This window comes from Episyrphus balteatus, chromosome 1 (assembly GCF_945859705.1).
Source record: "Episyrphus balteatus chromosome 1, idEpiBalt1.1, whole genome shotgun sequence".
NCBI classification, from domain to species: Eukaryota; Metazoa; Arthropoda; class Insecta; order Diptera; family Syrphidae; genus Episyrphus; species Episyrphus balteatus.
The window spans coordinates 172740558-172759556 of NC_079134.1; the positions used below are offsets into that span (position 1 = coordinate 172740558).

An 18999-nucleotide genomic window follows, 5' to 3' on the forward strand; every position below is an offset into this window, starting at 1 on the left:
ATTTGGAATGGAAGATATGGCAATATTAGTGTTGTTAATGCATCGAGCAATATGCGAAGGGCAAATTCAATTACTATTTTAATTAAATTATGAAATATGATTTTATGTCATTTTTTCTATGATTTAAAACCTCAATCTTGAATATCCGACCAATGGAACTCAAAATATAAGCTTTTAAAGCCAACCACTTCAAGATTTTGTTTTTGAGTTTTCAAAAGGAAAAAACAAACAAAAAATTGAAAAAAAAAGTCTTAAAATAGACTCGAATTGATGTTTTAAAAAGCCAATATTTTAGGATCTATTGGTTGGATATCCAAGATAAAGGTCTTCAGGCTTAGGGAAAATGACAGATTATCATATCTTGCATTTAAAATACACGTTCAATTTTAAACATTGAGACAATTTGCATTTACTTTTAAATGCAAAAATGCATTTTATCCGTTTGTGAAGAACGTTAGAAAGATAAAACTTCTGCACAATGTATGTAAGACTTAACAACATCAAAAAATAACAAAATCGTTGTTGGCCGCGGAACGTCCAAGTTCCATACAAAATTGCCCATTCTCCTTTAGTTAATTGTTTAAGGCAGCAATGAAGATTAAAAGCTAGGTTTTAACAGTTTATATTCATAGCAAATATCATCTGCAAATATCTGTACTGTGTATCTGATAAAGCATTCAATGCATGCCGATTTCTAAAAATTTAAACTTAAAAGTAAAGTTTCCCACATAACCTAACCAGAACCAGACACGATAACTGAATAAATAAAATTAAATAGCTGAACTATGAATATAAATTTGTTCTATCTACCAGCAATCTAAGATGATTTTCGTACAGGGTCAAAATTCCATAGGTAATGAACTATTGGCCAACTTTTGTGGATTATAAGGCCACAAACTAATTGTAAACTGTGGGCTTGTCTCGAAAATACACGAAAAAGTGACCCAGAAAACTCCCTGGTTTTAAAGAGGACGTGGGTTTAAAGTGCTCAAGAAATATGTATATTTATTTGTAAACAATGAGGAAATGCACAAATTTTGTTAAAGAATATTTATACCTAGGTTCTTAAAACTATTTTATAAATCTATTTTTTTTTTTTTTGAAAATGAAGAATTTTTCTTAAGTTTCCTTTTTTAAACTTAAATAACTTTCAAAAACTTGCGTCAAATTTTGAAAATTAGTTTATTAATTTTTCTAAGATAAAACAAGTGTCAACTCTCCACATTTTCTGAGATCCAAATTTTAATTTAGTAAAACTGCTTTTAAAAGTTACTTTACAAAATTGGTTAATTAGAATTTTTAAAAATTACTTTATTATTCATATAAAGTATTCATAAAATGAAACACACGTTAACTGTGGAAAGTTTCTTCATTATACACATTTTCAATCCACAAAACAAAACTCCTTTTGAAAGTTATTATAATAAAATTCAATTTTAAAGTTCAAGTGACCTCAACTCCAGTGTGTTTAAAAAAATTGAAAATATATCCGGGTTTCATTTTTGAAAACTTACCTGAGTATACTTTTGTAAATTACACTAACTATAGTTAGTTTTGTGGACTTATAACCTACAAAAGTGGCTCAGTTAGTCCATAATGGGCTTTAAATCTGTGGACTTTTGACCATTAAGGGCGCACCTTTTTACAACACGGAAGTTGAAGATTTTTGTCAAGTTTTAATTGCATCACCCCAGTTGATCTTGGGATAACTGGTAGTTGCGAAATCGCCAGAAAGCTGAATCTCCACTTTCTCTAAGAAATTCTGATCTTTTGAAGTTAAATTGAAACAAATTAGGTTCCTTTATAAATTTTCTGTCGTGTACTAAGCCGTTGTTTTATAAATATTCTTCTATTAGGAGAATAAAAAATATAATATAAAATAAGTCCACGTCCCTTACTTTGGCGGACACTTGTGGCGGAATCAAAAAAAAATAATCTCATTAATTGTAACTAATTAAATGCTAAATTCTTCCGCAAACCAAAAATTTGTAGTCTGAGTTATCTTCAACAAGAATTGTTTTTTATATTCAAAATTCCGCTAAAATATGATTGAAGTTAGCGCTAGCGGACAAAAAATATTGGAAAATTATCATTTTTTGATGCCCAAAATTGTTGCTAATTTTGTAGCTCCACCCAGTCATTTTTTATTTTAACTTAAAGTTTCAGAAGTGCACTTCCGGTGGAGTGGAGACATTTTTAAAAAATTACTTTTTAAAAATTTTTCTTTTGCGATTAATTGTAGCTTTTGAAAATAAGTTTTTTGATGGAAATCCCAATTTTGTAGCTCAAACCGTTTTTAAAATACCTATGCAAGATTTTGTTTAAAAACGTAAACTCAAAAGTATAAGCTTTCAAAATCCAAAAAAATGCGAAGTTCAAAATTTTTTATTTACAGAAATTTGAAGTAACATAGATTAAGACGAAACCTAAAAACCTATAGTTTGCAGATTGTTATTAGAGTTGGTAAACAGTGGAGTAAAAAAGGAGTCAGGTTTCAGTTTCTGAACCTATTTTGTATTATATTTTTTTATAATAAAGTATTTTTCGTAATAAAGTATTTTTTCGTAATAACGTATTGTTATAGTTTCTCCACGTTAAACATAAAGAAGAAATACTGAACAGTTCATAACTTTTACCTTTAGGGTAAATTAGGGCATTATGGCATACCTAAGCACAAACTCAAATATCTTTACTACGGACTACAATTTTTACTTCAATCATTTTTTTTAATTAAATTTCATAAAAACGTAACATAAATAAATTATTTAAGAATAAAAATTCAAGCTTTTTAACAAAAAATAAATTAATTAAAAAATAGTCCAAAAAAAACCATATTGCCCTATGTACGGGCAATATGGCGAACCCCATTTACTTCGGAACCCTTTACTTTTTTTACGTATATTCAGCATTTCTGAAATATAATTGTTAATAAGTTTCATAAAATTAACGTTAAATTGAGGTTATTTTCAAATTAAAAAAAATGCAGAGTTACTTTTGAAATTAGTTTTACATAAGGGCATTATGGCGCAGTCGGGTATAATATAGCGCCATAATGCCCTTATTGCATCTGCGCCATATTGCAAAATATACACATATTCACAAAACTCCAAAAACTAAACACAATTCTTACTTCAGTTAAAATATAACAAGTGATATAACCAAACCAAAACTGTACTCTGCGTTTCACTCTTTACAACAAACACGTGCACTGTATACTTACCGAGATACACACAAACAAAAACAAAGATTTATTATATTGGAACCCAGAACCGGTATTTTTTTTTTGTTTTCTTTTTTGTTTGGCACAAAAATAATAGCACTGACCTGCGATCGTCACAAGGCTAGTGTTCGACGAAGGCCAAAGTTTCTGCATTGGTTTTATTTAAAAGTGAGTATTGGAAGTATGGTAGTTGAGAGGTGCGCCATAATGCCCGGTGCGCCATAATGCCCGAAGTTACCCTAGACGGTGGTAAATATGTATACATTAAATTCTTTGCAACTTTACATAACAAAGAAAGGACAAACAAGATGTTTCCAATGATATCTCATTTGTAACCCTGCTTGTGGTTTTTTGCAGTCAGGTAATAACCGTGAATGAAGGATAATAATACAACAAAGTCTGTTTCGATTTGTTAGCTCGTGGTAACTAAGGAATGCTTAAAGAACACCAAGTTTGAAGTTAATCCACCGTTCTACATAAGTTGTGCTTCAGAAACTGACTTTTTTCAAATCTTCCATTACTTTTCATTGCTGTCATGAATTTGATGATTTACTAAAATTCATTTACAAACCCTACGATCATAAAGTGCGCCCCTGTATTATTTCATTACATTTTCATGTCTCACAACTCACATCAATATAGGCCGGGCTTAAACACAATTCAAAACAAAAAACACATCACACTCGAGCTCTGCAACAATCCAGCAGCAGCTGTAACCCACACAACAGTCACAAACTTAACACGAAACGGAATGGACGTCGATAGTAGTTCTTGGCTAGACGGGAAGAAGATACTCCTAACTGGCGCAACCGGTTATCTCGGGAAAGTCATATGCGAGAAACTATTGCGGGAGTGTTTAGGGATTTCGAAATTGTATATCCTAGTTCGATCACAAGAAAATGCAAATTTCGATGAGAGAATTGTGCGTTTCAAAAATGATGCAATATTCGATCGAGTAAAATCCATTGATCGTCGGTTAATGGACAAAGTGATGCCTATCGAGGGTGATTTGTCAAAATTTAATCTAAATCTTCAGGATATGGATATAAATTTATTGCGAATGGAAATTAATGTTGTTATGCATTGCGGAAGTAATAGTGATGTAAATTTGAGTTTAAAGGATGCGATCTTTACAAATGTTCGCGGTACAAGATATCTCCTTCAATTGGCCGAATCGATTATTGGACTCGAGTCCTTTGTTTATGTTTCACATATTTTCTCTAATTGCTATGAAAGGATAATTGAGGAGAAAATATTTCCGCCACGCTATGATGCGGATGGACTTGTTAAAATAATGGAATTAGATAAGGATATTCCCATGAAATCGGAGATCTTGAAGGATTTTTCAAGTTATTATTTATTCTCTCAACATTTGGCTGAATCGTTGGTGGCAAGAAGTTCCTTGCAAACAGCTGTTGTAAGGATTCCAACATTAACTCCATCCGTGGACGAACCATATCCTGGATGGTTTAATAGTTCAAATCTTTTGGAAAACTTTATGGTTTCCGCTGCAAATGGATCAATTCAATCGGTTTATGGGAAACCAGAAACACCTATTGATATCCTTCCTGTGGATTTGGCAGCCAATGGGATTATAACAGTTACCATGAAGAGGCGAATTATTCCTGAAACTGGTTGTCAAGTTTATAATTTGACAAATGGAGGAACTGGAGAAATTTCGTGGGAAACTTTGATGAACACGAATAGAAAGGTAACAAAGGTTGAGAAGTTTGGGTTGGTTTTTAGTGGAAATTAAAAAAAAAAGTTGTATCAATGATCCTTCAAAAAAAAAAAAGAAAAGCGCAAGTTAAAATTTAGTTTGTGTTAAAAATCTAATCTCTGTGAGTTACAATAGGCACTGCTTATTTCACTTAAAACATTAGAAGGAAAAATATTCTCTAAAGGAAAGTTTTTTGAAGTTGTTGAAGCATTAAAGCTCCTTGCTTACCTCATTTCTTATATTTTAAGAAAAAATTGGCTAACAAAGTTTTGTAGATTTGTCTGTATTGAGCTATATAATTTGGGGTTTTTCTAATTCAATGACTATAAAGCCTTATTTGGAGTTTTTGATGATTTTAATATAGGTATATAAATAAAGCTGGAGGTTCTCAATGAATTAAGTCATACAAACAAGAGTTTAGTTAAATTAGTCATCTTGAAAAAATCCCCTCTTATTCTTATTAGATAGAATAAAATTAGTATACTCATTAAAAGTTTGATTTTTAATTGAAAAAGTTGTATTAATAAAATTGAAAACATTTTACTTCACTGAATAGCTGAATTGAAAAAGATGAAATAGAAACAAATTACGTGCGTAAAAAACTCTTTCAGTTACGGTTAGACATTTTACTTTGAGTTTCAGATTTGTGAGATAATGATAAACATCAATGCGACATGAAGACACGATCGGCAATCACTCTCCACGTTTATATAGTAATTTAACGGCTGTAGCATGTTGTAAGATAAAATTCCATATTTAAAAGTTACATTAATCTAGCTAGTAAGCTAGCGTTAGTGTGTATTTAGGCTTGGTGCGGTTGGAAGTTTTTTTTTCCTGTTTTAGATGCAGTTTCTCAATAGTAAATGTAATTAACAAGTCGGTTGTTATTAGCAGTCGAGAAATATATATAAAAAAAATTGTAATTTTGTTTTGCAATATGTTTTTTTTTGTATGTGTCTGAGAATAATAATACAATTATGATTTATGAATTATGCATTTGATGTTTTGCTTTAATTGGTTTTTGTATTGAAAATGTGTATAATATACATTAGGGTGGGTCAAAAAAATCGAAAATTTTTTTTTTGATTTGGTACTCCGAAAAATCGATTGCTAGACCCCTCTAGAATATACACACCAAATATGAGCTCTTTATATCAATGGGAAGGTCCTCCGCTTTGCAATTTTCCATTTTTACATCAAGCTTCTACTAAAAAAAAGTAATTTTTTTATTAATTGACTTTTTAGCAAAATTCTTTTCATATTCTTGTAGGAAATTGAACGCTCTACAAAAAAGGCCTTACACACTTTTTTCGTTTATCTAACCGTTAAATAGATATTTGAGGTCCAAAATTCGAGAAAATCTTTAAAAATTTGTTTTTTGTTCTTAATTTTGTAACAAATTGAAAAATTATAATGATCAAACGCGCAAGACATATTCTTGTTGAAAATTGATTGCTCCACAAAAAAGGTCTTAATAACTTTTTTCATTAATCTAACCATTCTAAAGATATTTGAGGTCAAAGTTAAAAAAAAATATAAAAACATTTTATATTTTTAAAATATTTCTAATTCACTGAAACTTCATTATTTTCAAATTAGCAAGATATGTTCTTGTAGGGGCTTAAACGTTCTACAAAAAATTCCTTGGAATGAAATTGATTGCTTTTACCGTTTAGAAGATATTCGTATCCAAACCAATGCTCACTGATTTCAATTGTTTTCTTATGACCCGTATGCATTGCGATTTGGATACGAATATCTTCTAAACGGTTAAAGCAATCAATTTCATTCCAAGGAATTTTTTGTAGAACGTTTAAGCCCCTACAAGAATATATCTTACTAATTTGAAAAAAATGAAGTTTCAGTGAATTAGAATTCTTTTAAAAATATAAAATGTTTTTATATTTTTTTTTAACTTTGACCTCGAATATCTTTAGAATGGTTAGATTAATGAAAAAAGTTATTAAGACCTTTTTTGTGGAGCAATCAATTTTCAACAAGAATATGTCTTGCGCGTTTGATCATTATAATTTTTCAATTTGTTACAAAATTAAGAACAAAAAACAAATTTTTAAAGATTTTCTCGAATTTTGGACCTCAAATATCTATTTAACGGTTAGATAAACGAAAAAAGTGTGTAAGGCCTTTTTTGTAGAGCGTTCAATTTCCTACAAGAATATGAAAAGAATTTTGCTAAAAAGTCAATTAATAAAAAAATTACTTTTTTTTAGTAGAAGCTTGATGTAAAAATGGAAAATTGCAAAGCGGAGGACCTTCCCATTGATATAAAGAGCTCATATTTGGTGTGTATATTCTAGAGGGGTCTAGCAATCGATTTTTCGGAGTACCAATTCAAAAAAAAGAATTGCGATTTTTTTGACCCACCCTAATATACATATTATGTAGTTTCAAGCAGTTTTGTTTTTAAAGTAGTTTTTGTCACAACAATACCTATACATTATGTATGCCAATTTCTTTCTTTATTTAAGTACAAAGGGTGAATTTGATTTGCAAATTAATGAATTTAAAGTGAATTATCTCGAATATAACTAACAAAAGTGGCCTTAATGTAAAACGTGTAGTTTTTATTAAAAACTGGGGTCGAACTACGGCATACGTTCGTTAACGTATGGTTTCTATGCGTCCTTATTTGTTTCTACTGATTAAATAGAGAGAGCAATAGTCAAAACGTTCACGTATGATCGTAATCGTGTGCCGTAATTCGACCCCTGGTCTTTTTTGGCAATAGTTTTTTTTTGTCATTTTGTTTATTGTTTACATTTATTTTTGTGTTTTTTGGTATTGCACAAAACACTATAGCCAAAAAAAAAGCAAGTCATGTATTTTCCTAAGCCCCACGCTCTTATGACGAGAATTATTGATAAAAAAGTTTATAGAAATCATAAGAAAATGCTGTTTAACAATCGAAATGTAATCAGAGTTTTTTAACTCAAATTTTACATAATATTAATTTATGTGTACCTGGGCGAAACGCTTTGGAGTTGAGGTCACTTAAACTTTAAAATTGAATTATTTTCAATCGCTCCACTTAAAATATGCTCCACTTTATATATGCTCTACAATTTGGCAGAAATGAATAAACATTGAGTTTTTTTTTTAATATTCAAAATTTCGATCTTATATTTGAATCGTTTATTTTCAAAACATGATAAGTCCACTTTTTTTCAAAATTCGTTTTTTTAACTGAATATGTTCTTGGGGGATAATCACACCTGCCTTCAAGATATGAAGCATCTACTCAGTCTATATTCGATTTTACAGCTAAGCGAAAAAAAATTTTACTGTCAAAACATGATAAAAGTCCCGGACTTATCATCTTTTGAAAATAAACAGCAACTTTTTTATGAGTAATTGACTAGTAAAATAACTACTCGAAACATTATATTCTATTCCCAAATGCAATTGTTTGATAGTCTGCGGCTTTAAAAAAAAAGTATATTCATTTTAAAACTAATTATACATTCGTTTATTTTCAAAGTATGATAAGTCCAAAATCGTTTTTATTTTTTATCTTTTGAACTATCGGTCCAAAAAGTAAATACCAAACGATATTCTGTAGCTAGGTAAAAGTTCTACAAAATATATTTTTTATACATTTAGCTACACTTAACAAAAGAAAATAGAACGTTTTTTTCTTCTCCTGAAAAATTTTAAATCATGGACTTATCATGTTTTGAAAATAAATGATTCATTTTTAATTTGAGAAGGTATCGAAAATTGGTGGTGATTAACAATATTATATTCCCAAGAAAAAAAAAAAAAAACGCAAAAAATATTAAAACATTTTAATAAAAAAAAAAAGAAAAGAAATAGATACACATCTAAAGGTAGCATGTTCTTGCTCTTGTGGTAAAAGTTTGTTTAAACACTAAAAACTTTTTGTGTTAAAAATCATGGAAAAAGTATTTTGAAAATTTTCCAAATATAAAATAAGTAAATTTGGTTTTAAAGTAAAAAAAAATCTTTTAAAAAGGTCTTGGCCTTCATTCCAATTTTTTTTTTAAACATTTTTTTTTAAATTCATCTTCTTCTTCTTCCTTTTTCTCGGCGCTGTTATGATCTCGATGTCGAGTTGATCATAACCTTCCCACGTTACTGCTTCACACTAGTGATCCGCCTGTGGGGTTCGCCGGGTTGACCTCAGAAATCGGCGGCAAGCCTCCCGGTTTTGTATTGTTCCGTTTCTGAGGCCAACTGAATGCTGGTGTTTTTGCATTTGCTTGTACCAGGAGTTTTTAGGCCTACCTTTCTTTTTATTTCGTGTTGGAACGTTATATGATATTGCTTTTTTGACGGGGTTCTCAGGATCTCTCCTTTGAACATGGCAATACCAACTGAGTCGGTCGTGTTCAATTTTTTGGGAGATGGTATTTTTAACATGAAGGCTTCCTCGGATCTTTGTACTTCTAATTCTATCAAGCTTTCATAAATATTTTTTCTTAATGGCTCCTGCAATTTTCAAAATTTTTTGTTTCAAAAAGTTTTTTGCCATACGAATAATTTAATTGCTTGATCCATTTAAATAAGCCATTTAATTTTTTATATGACAGCTAATTTTTGAAAAAGAAAATTGAAAAATGCAAGAGCCATTTACAAAAAAAATATTTTTTTTATTTATAAACATGCAAAAAGTGTTGATCGACACATAAGACAATTTTTAAAAAAATTAATGAGTCCGTTTCCAAAAATTGACTTAAAAAAATATATAATTTTTTTAATTAAAACAAAATTTAATTTTCTTAATTGTAAAATTAACTTTTTTATGAATTCGGTAACATCACGTCATTAACAAGGGAGTATCGTTACGAGCAATTTTTTTCGGCTATTGGCAGGTGCCGTTGAGTGTGTCATAAAAATAAGATTTCAATTCCCGCTATAAAGTCGGAGAGCTCGGTCGAGTTTTATTTCCCGAACGCTTGGACGATTTTTACGTTTGCTGAATTAAGTTACTGAAAAATCAACGATATCTGGCCATATACTGCCTCGGCCGTTAAAAGAGGAGAAGTACCTTCACATTTTTTCAAGCTGTATGTGCAGTTGGTTTTAGATCAATAAATCTGAAGCTGGTGACCCAATTCCATAAAAAAATTTTAGAATTAATATAAGAGAAAAGGTACACAATAAATTTCCGACCTATCTATTAAAAATGCATATGATAAAAATAACATTGTTGATCAAAGAGAGGAACGCACAGCTGCACACTGTGTCTAGGAAACCGTAATAGAACTTCACAATCTTCATCATTAAACCGAATTCTATAAAATGTTTAGAACAGATCTCACAATCTTTCAAAACCTACTTTTTTCCACTTAAATTGTTATGAATTAAAATGGCAAAAACATTTTATTTGGAAGAACATTTTTTTGCAATAAAATTCCTATAACAACGAAAAAGATAGTACCTACCTATATTTGATTTCTATGTAATTGGAAAGTTTTTTTTTAAGTTCTTAAAAGTTCCGTTTAAATCATTTGCGTGTTGGTATCAAAGATTTTAATGCTTTATAAAAATAACAAAATTCAAAATTATTTTATAGATCCTCTAGATTTTACATTTGAAATGTAACACTGTGAGTAAATTTCATTAGGGTACCATTTTTGTAGTTGGGTTGCGCTGCGGGGAAAGGGGGTAAAAAAATTAAAAAATTATGTTATATGTGTTTTGTATTTCTTTTTAAGACTTACGTTTTAAGACGTATGTTTTAAACCCCTTCTAAACTAAATCGAAAATTTTTAATCTTTCCTATCTTCCAGATTGCCATAGAAAACCCCTTAGAAACGACTTACTGGTCCCCAGGAGCAACAATTTACTCAAGCTACTACTTATACATAGCCACTTTCATCCTTACCCAAATAATTCCTGCCATTTTATATGATGCTGCTTCCTTCCTTTGTACAGGAAAAGTTCAATATGTGAAGAACCAAATCGAATTATTCCATCAACTCCAATCACTAGAACGATTTTTCCATACAGTCTGGATGTTTGACACCGAAAATGCAGATGAACTTTTTAATACCATGACATTTAAAGAAAAGTGAGTTACTAATCTTTTTTAATTTATAAAAATTTAACATAAGTAAATATTTATTCTCTTTATTTATTAGAAAAAAATTTAAATTCCAAACACAAAATTTCAACCTTGACGAATATATGCGCACTTGGAATAATGGTCGGCGTGCTTATCTACTTGAACTTGATCAAAAAGCTAGCAGAGTTGCCAAATGGAAGTTACAAGCTTACAGCGTAATTGGTGTAATTTTGAAAACAATTTTTATCGTTTACGTTGGTAATGAAATCCTCAAGTATTTCGGTTGTGAAGAGTATTTAGGAATGAGATCAAGTGGAAGTGCATGTTTAAGGCTTTTTAATACATTTCAAAAAGTTTAAATAAAAAAAAAATGTTTATTGTAATTGTATATTTAATATATTGAGCTTAAGTTATCATATAGCAAGTAAGATAAATGGAAAAAAAAAAATAAAAACACTATTTAACCTTTGTGGACAACATTAAAAAAACTTGTATACAAGCATTTTTTATTGACCTACTCGATACTTCAGGGATTTTTTGGTATCAACAATAACAAACTCATTAATGGTTACAATTATTTACGAGAGGGAGACACAATAAAAACAACATTTATTACATTGTAATGACATCTATTTTTAAGTAAACCTTCTAGTACAATAATTTATATAGTTTTTTCGATGAGAAAAAAAAAAAACGATTCATTACTAAACACCTGGTATCATGCTGACTGTGGATATCGTTAATGGATTTGTCGCTTTTGTTTGTACTAAAAATTTCTCGGATCACTTGAAGCTTAATTATCATACTCAATTTATAGTCATCAGTATTGAACTTCACTCAAGGTTAAGAATACAATTCCACTCAATGTAACGGGTAATGACTGGGGGCGATGCGATGTGATAGGTAATTTTATTCCATTTTGGTATGGCTTGGTGTTGCGGTTGAGTTGACTTCTGACTAAAGAAAAACCTTCTGAAATGTCAAGCAGAACTTGTTTTGGAAATACAAAAAAATCAAGAATATTTACTTTATCTGGTTACAGAAAAAAAGTTTTGAATTGAGGAAAAAATTATGATGATTTTATAGAGGACAAATACGCAGTGATTAATTTATTGAAATTCATGTCATGTACATTGTATGTACATTGATTTTTCTTTTATTACGTTTAAAGTCTTAAACGAGGGTCTTGAGAGTAGCATAAATTACAATCTTGGACTAAGAACTATGGCTTGATGTGGTGAGTAGACAAAAACATGTTTTTTGTTTTGCTATTTTGGTAAGTAAGGGTTCTGAGATTTTGGAACCACAGTTGTAAATTTTTGAACTTATAACTATAAATAATTTTAATAGTCAGTGAATGGTCAAGAAGAAATTTCCTTGTTTGACAGTTTATTCAGTTACTATTAAAAAGAACTTAGAGGGTCACGGGGGTGTATGTGGAACTTTTTTTTAAATTAATTAAATATTTTTTTTATTTCCTCAGAAATGGCTCTTACGATTTTGGTTTAAAAAAACCATGTGTACTGTTTAATATTAGGTCCAACTTTTGATAGGTAAAGGAAAAATATTTTTTGAAACGTTATTAACGGTATCTGCCATAGAACCGTTTTCTTGATTTCTGACTTTCTCGTTAACCAATTAATCGATTTCAACGAAAAGTTTTTAGCGAAACCGTTTAAATAGCCTTAATTTAAAAGTTAAGAAAAAGAAATAATTTTTGGTTTCCCCGTGATGGGAACAAGGAAACACTAACGACAGAAATTTATTTTTGGTTAGCTTTGAAAAGCCTTGAAAGTTGAAACCTTATGTAATCTATAATATGTATATTTATATCTAAAATTTTTCATATTTTTGTTAAGTCAAAATTCCTATAATTATTTTGGAGAATATCGATAACCAATTTTTAATTTTTTTCAATCACGAAAACACTTACTATTAGTTTTAATTTTAATGTAAAATATAATCTTAAATACTTATATAAATAAATAATAAGTAGTTAAAAAATGTAATTTTGCATAACACATTCGAATATTTTTTGTATAAAATGAGCTGTTTTTTGACGAATAATTATCAGTCACTTTAACAACTTATCCAATAAAGATGTTGAAAATTACAAATTTTGCAATTGCAGCAGTCATTGTTGTATTTGGTTTCCTAATTGTGAGTTAAAGATTTTTTTCAGTTTAAGATATTATAGTTTTTGTTTTATATTTTAGAAACAAGGAATGGCCCAAGATAGGGGAGAAGACATAGAAGGTTATGGATTTTAGGTTCTTTGTCGTTCTTTATAGAACCATTAAACATTATACTAACTTAAATGTTTAAATAAATAACATTTAATAATATTTAGGTGTTTATTATTTCATTTGAAATATTAAGGTAATTCCATTTTTGTGGAAGCAGGAGACTTTTTTGACAAGTACCTACTACTTCATTTTTATATGCTTCATTGGATTCAAGTTTCATTAACTGAATTGGTTAACTTAGTTCTGATTCAAATCGGGAACAAAACAGACTAGAAATTATGTTGCGGGAGTTACTTCGGCTGAAACCTTTCAATATCGTATTAAAAAGTTGTTTTTATTTTTATTTATTCTCTACTAGAATGTTAGAAATGCGTTACAAAATTAAAAATCAAAGTGTTTTTGATTTCTGGTTACTCATGTAGTCTTTACATTAGTTTCTTAATGTGTATGAATATTACCATCGCAGCTCACAAAAAAACTAAAATATATTATTTTAGCTTAGCTAAAAGAAAACTAACGAGAAGGAAGATAAAAAACTTATAGACGTGATCAACAATAAATAAACATAGTCAATATTATTCGTGCTTGCCGTGGCGGCAAATGAAGAGATTAAGACATGTATACCTATTTTCAAAGATTGCACTAGATACTCATAAAAGGCAAAACTATCATAATCGACTACACCCACAAACGTTTTGCTTGAAATCATTTTCTTGAAGAAAACAAAGTGCTAATTGACCAGTGCCAATAATTTTTGGAAAGGGGTTGGGTGGGCGAAAAAGTGGGGTGGTTGTGGTTTTTTACGATTTCTGTCAAAAGTCTGTCAAGAAATTGAAAAAAGCTAAATGCAAAAGTTGTATATCGTAAAAGTGTCTACAACTTTTACTCAAACCATTTTTGATATAACCTCAAAAATATTGAAAAAAAAAAATGCAAAAATACAATTTTTTTATTTTTTATTTTTATCTTTTACAAAAATTGTTGGATTTTAACAAAACTGGGCCAAAAATTACTTTGTTATATTTTCTATTTATTTTAAATGTTTTTATGTAGTTAATTTTTGGATTTTTGACGAATTTAATTTGAGAAAATAGCCTTTTTTTCAAACAAAAAAGTTACCGAAAAAATGTTAGATTTTTGAAAAGTTTGGAATGCAATTATTTAGATTAAAACCTATTATTTAAGATTGTGTGGAAAAACTATACTTTTGTTTTAGAAAATATTGAGAAAAATTGAAAAAAAAAACAAAAAAATTATTTTTAAGATCGATTTTTCTTTAAATGACAGTAATATTGGCGAGAAATAATTTTCCATAGAAACTAAATTATACTTTTGTAATGGCCTTTGACCTTCCTAATTTGAATCTAGCATTAAAATAGCTCTAACCTGAAAAGTTTTTGAGATATTGAATTTTGAACGTTCAAAACACTATTTTTGTGATGTTTTGCATGGTAATATCTCAAAAACGTGATGTGATAGAATTTTTCTGACATCGGATTCAAGCTCAGCGCACAAAATTCTGTGAATAGATTGACTGAAAAACTTGGTAGTATAAAGTCAAAAATTAGTATATTATAAAAAAAAAAAAACAGAAAAACAAAACAGCTAGAATTTTTCGGATTCGAGCTCAGCACACAAAAACCATTAGAAAAATATACTTTGATTTCTATAAAAAAAAAACTTTTTGATTAGTGAAATCGAACAGGACAGAAAAAATCGAATGCCTTATTTAATTTCACTAATCAAAAAGTTTTTTTTTTTTTATAGAAAGCAAAGTATATTTTTCTAATGTTTTTTTGTGCGCTGAGCTTGAATCCGATGTCTCCGAAAAATTCTAGCTGTTTTGTTTTTCTGTCTTTTTTTTTTTTATAAAATACTAATTTTTGACTTTATACTACTAAGTTTTTCAGTCAATCTATTCACAGAAGCTTTATCAAAAAAAAATCTATAACTGATAACTATAATACAGATTCATTAAGTAAGTTTACAGCTGTCAAATAATATCGTCAACAGTACTACTTAATTGGGCCCTAAAGTCATGACCCATAAAGCAGGATAATAGCCAGAACCTGGTGGTTCATATATGCTACTTTTGCTACTATTTTTTAAGTATCTTCTTTATCTTCTGATAGATAAGATGACCTGTTACTGAAGACGCTTTTCAAGAAAAAAAATTATTTTTCGATCAGTACGAGGTTTCGTGCTATAAAAAAGAGAAATATAAAAACATTAGCAACCAATTTCAGCTGGATGCGAATCGGTTTAAAGTTTAAACAACTTTTAGTTGTTATTTTTTTCTTCGTTATTGTTGTACTAGAATCTTGTTTAATTTGCATTGTATCGCGAGGAAGTGACCGTATGAAATCAGAGAACTCAAGTTATCTATTCTATTGACCACAAAGTCAACCCGTGGGAGGATTTTTTTTATTGAATAAAATAAAAAACAATTATTTTAAACAAATGAAGATACAAAAATTATTCTTTTACTTTCAGGTTATACATATACTTCCAAAGTAAGAAAAAATAACAAAAAAACTACAAGCCTTACGTTGAACAAATTCATCGCAAATAACTATGATTTTTTTTATGAAAATGTCAAATCTCTTAGCACTTTGATTTTTATTTTGAGGAAATGATTTCAAGCAAAACGTTTGTGGGTGTAGTCGACTATGTGAGTGTTACCTATTATGGGTAAGATCGTTAAAAATATGATCTTAAAATGGCTACAGTTAAGCCAATATAGGTAATATCTACCACTTAACCTTGCTATTTGCCGGCACGCCACGCATGAAAAATGTTAAAATAACTAATGTTTATTTTTTGTTGATTTCGTCTGTAAGTTTTTTTCTTTTTTCTTGTGTTCGATCTTTTAACTAAAATATATTTGAGTTTTTTTTTTTTGTGAACTGCGTAGGTTTTATTCATATACACAATTAGGAATTTTACTGAAGACTACGTGAGCAACATATGGGACTCAAATTACAATTTAAAAAAAAAAATTTTTAGTTATAATCCAGTCAAATAAGGGTTTAACCTCGGAATGAATGTTAGTAGAAATTTTTTTTGCTCAATATCTTCCTTTTGCCATTCTATAACATATCTCAAAAGTCTAGAAAAATCTCATGTCCGCTTGTCGCGATTTCAAGGTCAACTCGCGAAATGGAGATTTTCAAAATTAGCAAAAATAGGCTATGGTATTATATACACATATGATACATGATTTCAAGGTATTTTTTAATGCTGATTCCAAAAAATCTAAAATCAAGACAATCTGACGTCTCTGGAAAAAGTTATACCTGTTTTTCATCTGTCAACTCATATTATTATAACAGTTGCAAACTTACTGCCGAAAAACCCTTAAAAGTTATGGTAGATGAACCAAATTTTGCATGAAGATTTTAGAATCCATCATTATTAAAAATCAAAACAATCCATTACAAAAATATATATACCTACGAAATAATGGTATTTTTTGATGGAGGGGCAAATTTTAGGATATGCACTAAAGAAGATTCTTGTTCATCTTAGGAATAAGTGGTAATAGGCTAATTTTTTCATTTTAACCTTTGTTTAGATATTCTTTAACTACCCTTAAAAATCTAAAAAAATCTCATGTCCGCAAGTCCTAATTTTGGAGGTTAAACTAAGTTAGGTGCAGACTTAAAAAAATTAGCAAGAAAAGTTTAAATTTGTATATGTATACCAACATAAGCGACATTATTTAAAGGTATTTTTTAACACTTATCCCAAAAAAACTCACAATAAGTCAACCTGATCATCCCTGAAAAGTAATGCACCTTATTCATGTTGATCTGACACAAATATCTGAAGTGTAGTTTTTCAATTTTTTAAAATCTGCTTCTTATCTTCAAGCCAGGAAAATTAGGACTTGCGGACATGAGATTTTTTTAGATTTTTGACATAAGTTATAGAATATCCAAACAAACATAGAAACAAAAAATTAGCCTATTAGCACTTATTCCTAAGATGAACAAGAATCTTCTTTAGTGCATATCCTAAAATTTGCCCCTCCATCAAAAAATACCATTATTTCGTAGATGTATATATTTTTTGTAATGGATTGTTTTGATTTTTAATAATGATGGATTCTAAAATCTTCATGCAAAATTTGGTTCATCTACCATAACTTTTAAGGGTTTTTCGGCAGTAAGTTTGCAACTGTTATAATAATATGAGTTGACAGATGAAAAACAGGTATAACTTTTTCCAGAGACGTCAGATTGTCTTGATTTAAGATTTTTTGGAATCAGCATTAAAAAATACCTTGAAATCATGTATCATATGTGTATATAATACCATAGCCTATTTTTGCTAATTTTGAAAATCTCCATTTCGCGATTTGAACTTGAAATCGCGACAAGCGGACATAAGATTTTTCTAGACTTTTGAGATATGTTATAGAATGGCAAAAGGAAGATATTGAGCAAAAAAAATTTCTACTAACATTCATTCCGAGATTTACCCCTTTTTTCTCCTTATTTGACTGTATTATTATAGATTGGAGAAGAGAATAAAATTAAAAAAAAAAACTTTTTAATGCGAAATTGAAAAGTTTCAGTAGTATTCACTCCTGTAACATAATTTCCAGTCTGATTTGATCCCCCTGCAGTAAATTAACCAATTCATTTAGCAAAATTTGGATATAATGAAAAGGTTATAAAAAAGATGTATAATTTTTAAACTAAAAAAAAAGGGCCATGCCCTTAAAGATTTAAGTTAATTAAACAAAATGTTTTTGTAATTCTTTTTCTCGATGAATCAAATCTAATCTAATCTAATCTAAATGTATAATTTTTAGTAAATAGTATAACCTTACTATACAAAAGGAACTACCTCATTATCGATACCCTCTTTTAATAGCATTTTTACTTCTTGTGTTCAATTTCGAAAAGTCAATTTCCATAGTTTCACCATTCAATTTTAGTCAAATTTCTACATCACTAACAGCATCAGCTTAATTTTTTTTACAGGAATTAGTATATATGAATTAACTCATTTCTTAAAAACCTGATTTAAGGTAAGCTTTATAAACATGATCATATTAAAATATCTAATTTTTAATACCATGTGGGATGTGGGTAGATATGGGCTCATGGTAGGGTCCTGGTATACAAGTTTTTTTTTTTAACAAATTCCTGTCTTTTTCTCTCTCCCTGTCTTGGATTGTATTAAATTGATTTCTTCTTAAATTGTATAACTTACCGAAATATGGCTTGACATAAAAAATAAACACCTAAATATATGTATATATCAATGCTTTTTATTTCAACATTTAAGTTAATAAAATGTTTAATGGTTCTATGGCGATGAACCTAAAATCCATAACCTTCTATGTCCTCTCCCCTATCTTGTGCCATTCCTTGATCCTTAAATAAAAAAAACAGGAACTATAATTTATTTAACAGAACTAAGATAACAAAAAAACAACTCACAATTAGGAAACCAAATACAACAATGACTGCTGCAATTGCAAAATAAGTAATTTTCAACATCTTTATTGGATAAGTTTTTAAATTGACTGATGGTTATTCGTCAAAAAAACAGTTTATTTTATATAGAAAATAATCGAATGTGTTATGCAAAATTATTAATTTTTATCTAATATTTGTTTATTAGATTAGATTTTATATTAAAATTTAACTTAACGTGTACCTAATCGTGTATATTTTTCATACACGATTAGGTACACGTTAAGTTAAAAATTGTTTATCAAATAATATTCTCGAAAATAATTATACGAATT

At 29.1% G+C, this 18999-nt stretch overlaps 1 protein-coding gene across 1 annotated transcript; it reads left to right on the top strand.

Moving 5' to 3' along the window:
• Nucleotides 1-3927: 3927 nt before the first annotated feature.
• LOC129921550 (putative fatty acyl-CoA reductase CG8306) lies at nt 3928-11457 on the top strand. The gene is made up of 3 exons (XM_055980449.1): nt 3928-4931; nt 10715-10995; nt 11066-11457. Exons 1-3 carry the CDS (start codon nt 3972-3974, stop codon nt 11346-11348), a joined length of 1524 nt encoding a protein of 507 aa, XP_055836424.1. The 5' UTR covers nt 3928-3971; the 3' UTR covers nt 11349-11457.
• The last annotated feature ends 7542 nt before the right edge of the window (nt 11458-18999 follow it).

Excerpts from the sequence above, each read along its gene's own strand:
- LOC129921550 (XM_055980449.1), top strand. The coding sequence starts at position 3,972 with ATGGACGTCGATAGTAGTTCTTGGCTAGACGGGAAGAAGATACTCCTA. Across the intron at positions 4,932-10,714 it reads TGATGAACACGAATAGAAAG|ATTGCCATAGAAAACCCCTT; the intron begins GTAACAAAGGTT and ends CCTATCTTCCAG. Across the intron at positions 10,996-11,065 it reads ACCATGACATTTAAAGAAAA|AAAAAAATTTAAATTCCAAA; the intron begins GTGAGTTACTAA and ends TTTATTTATTAG.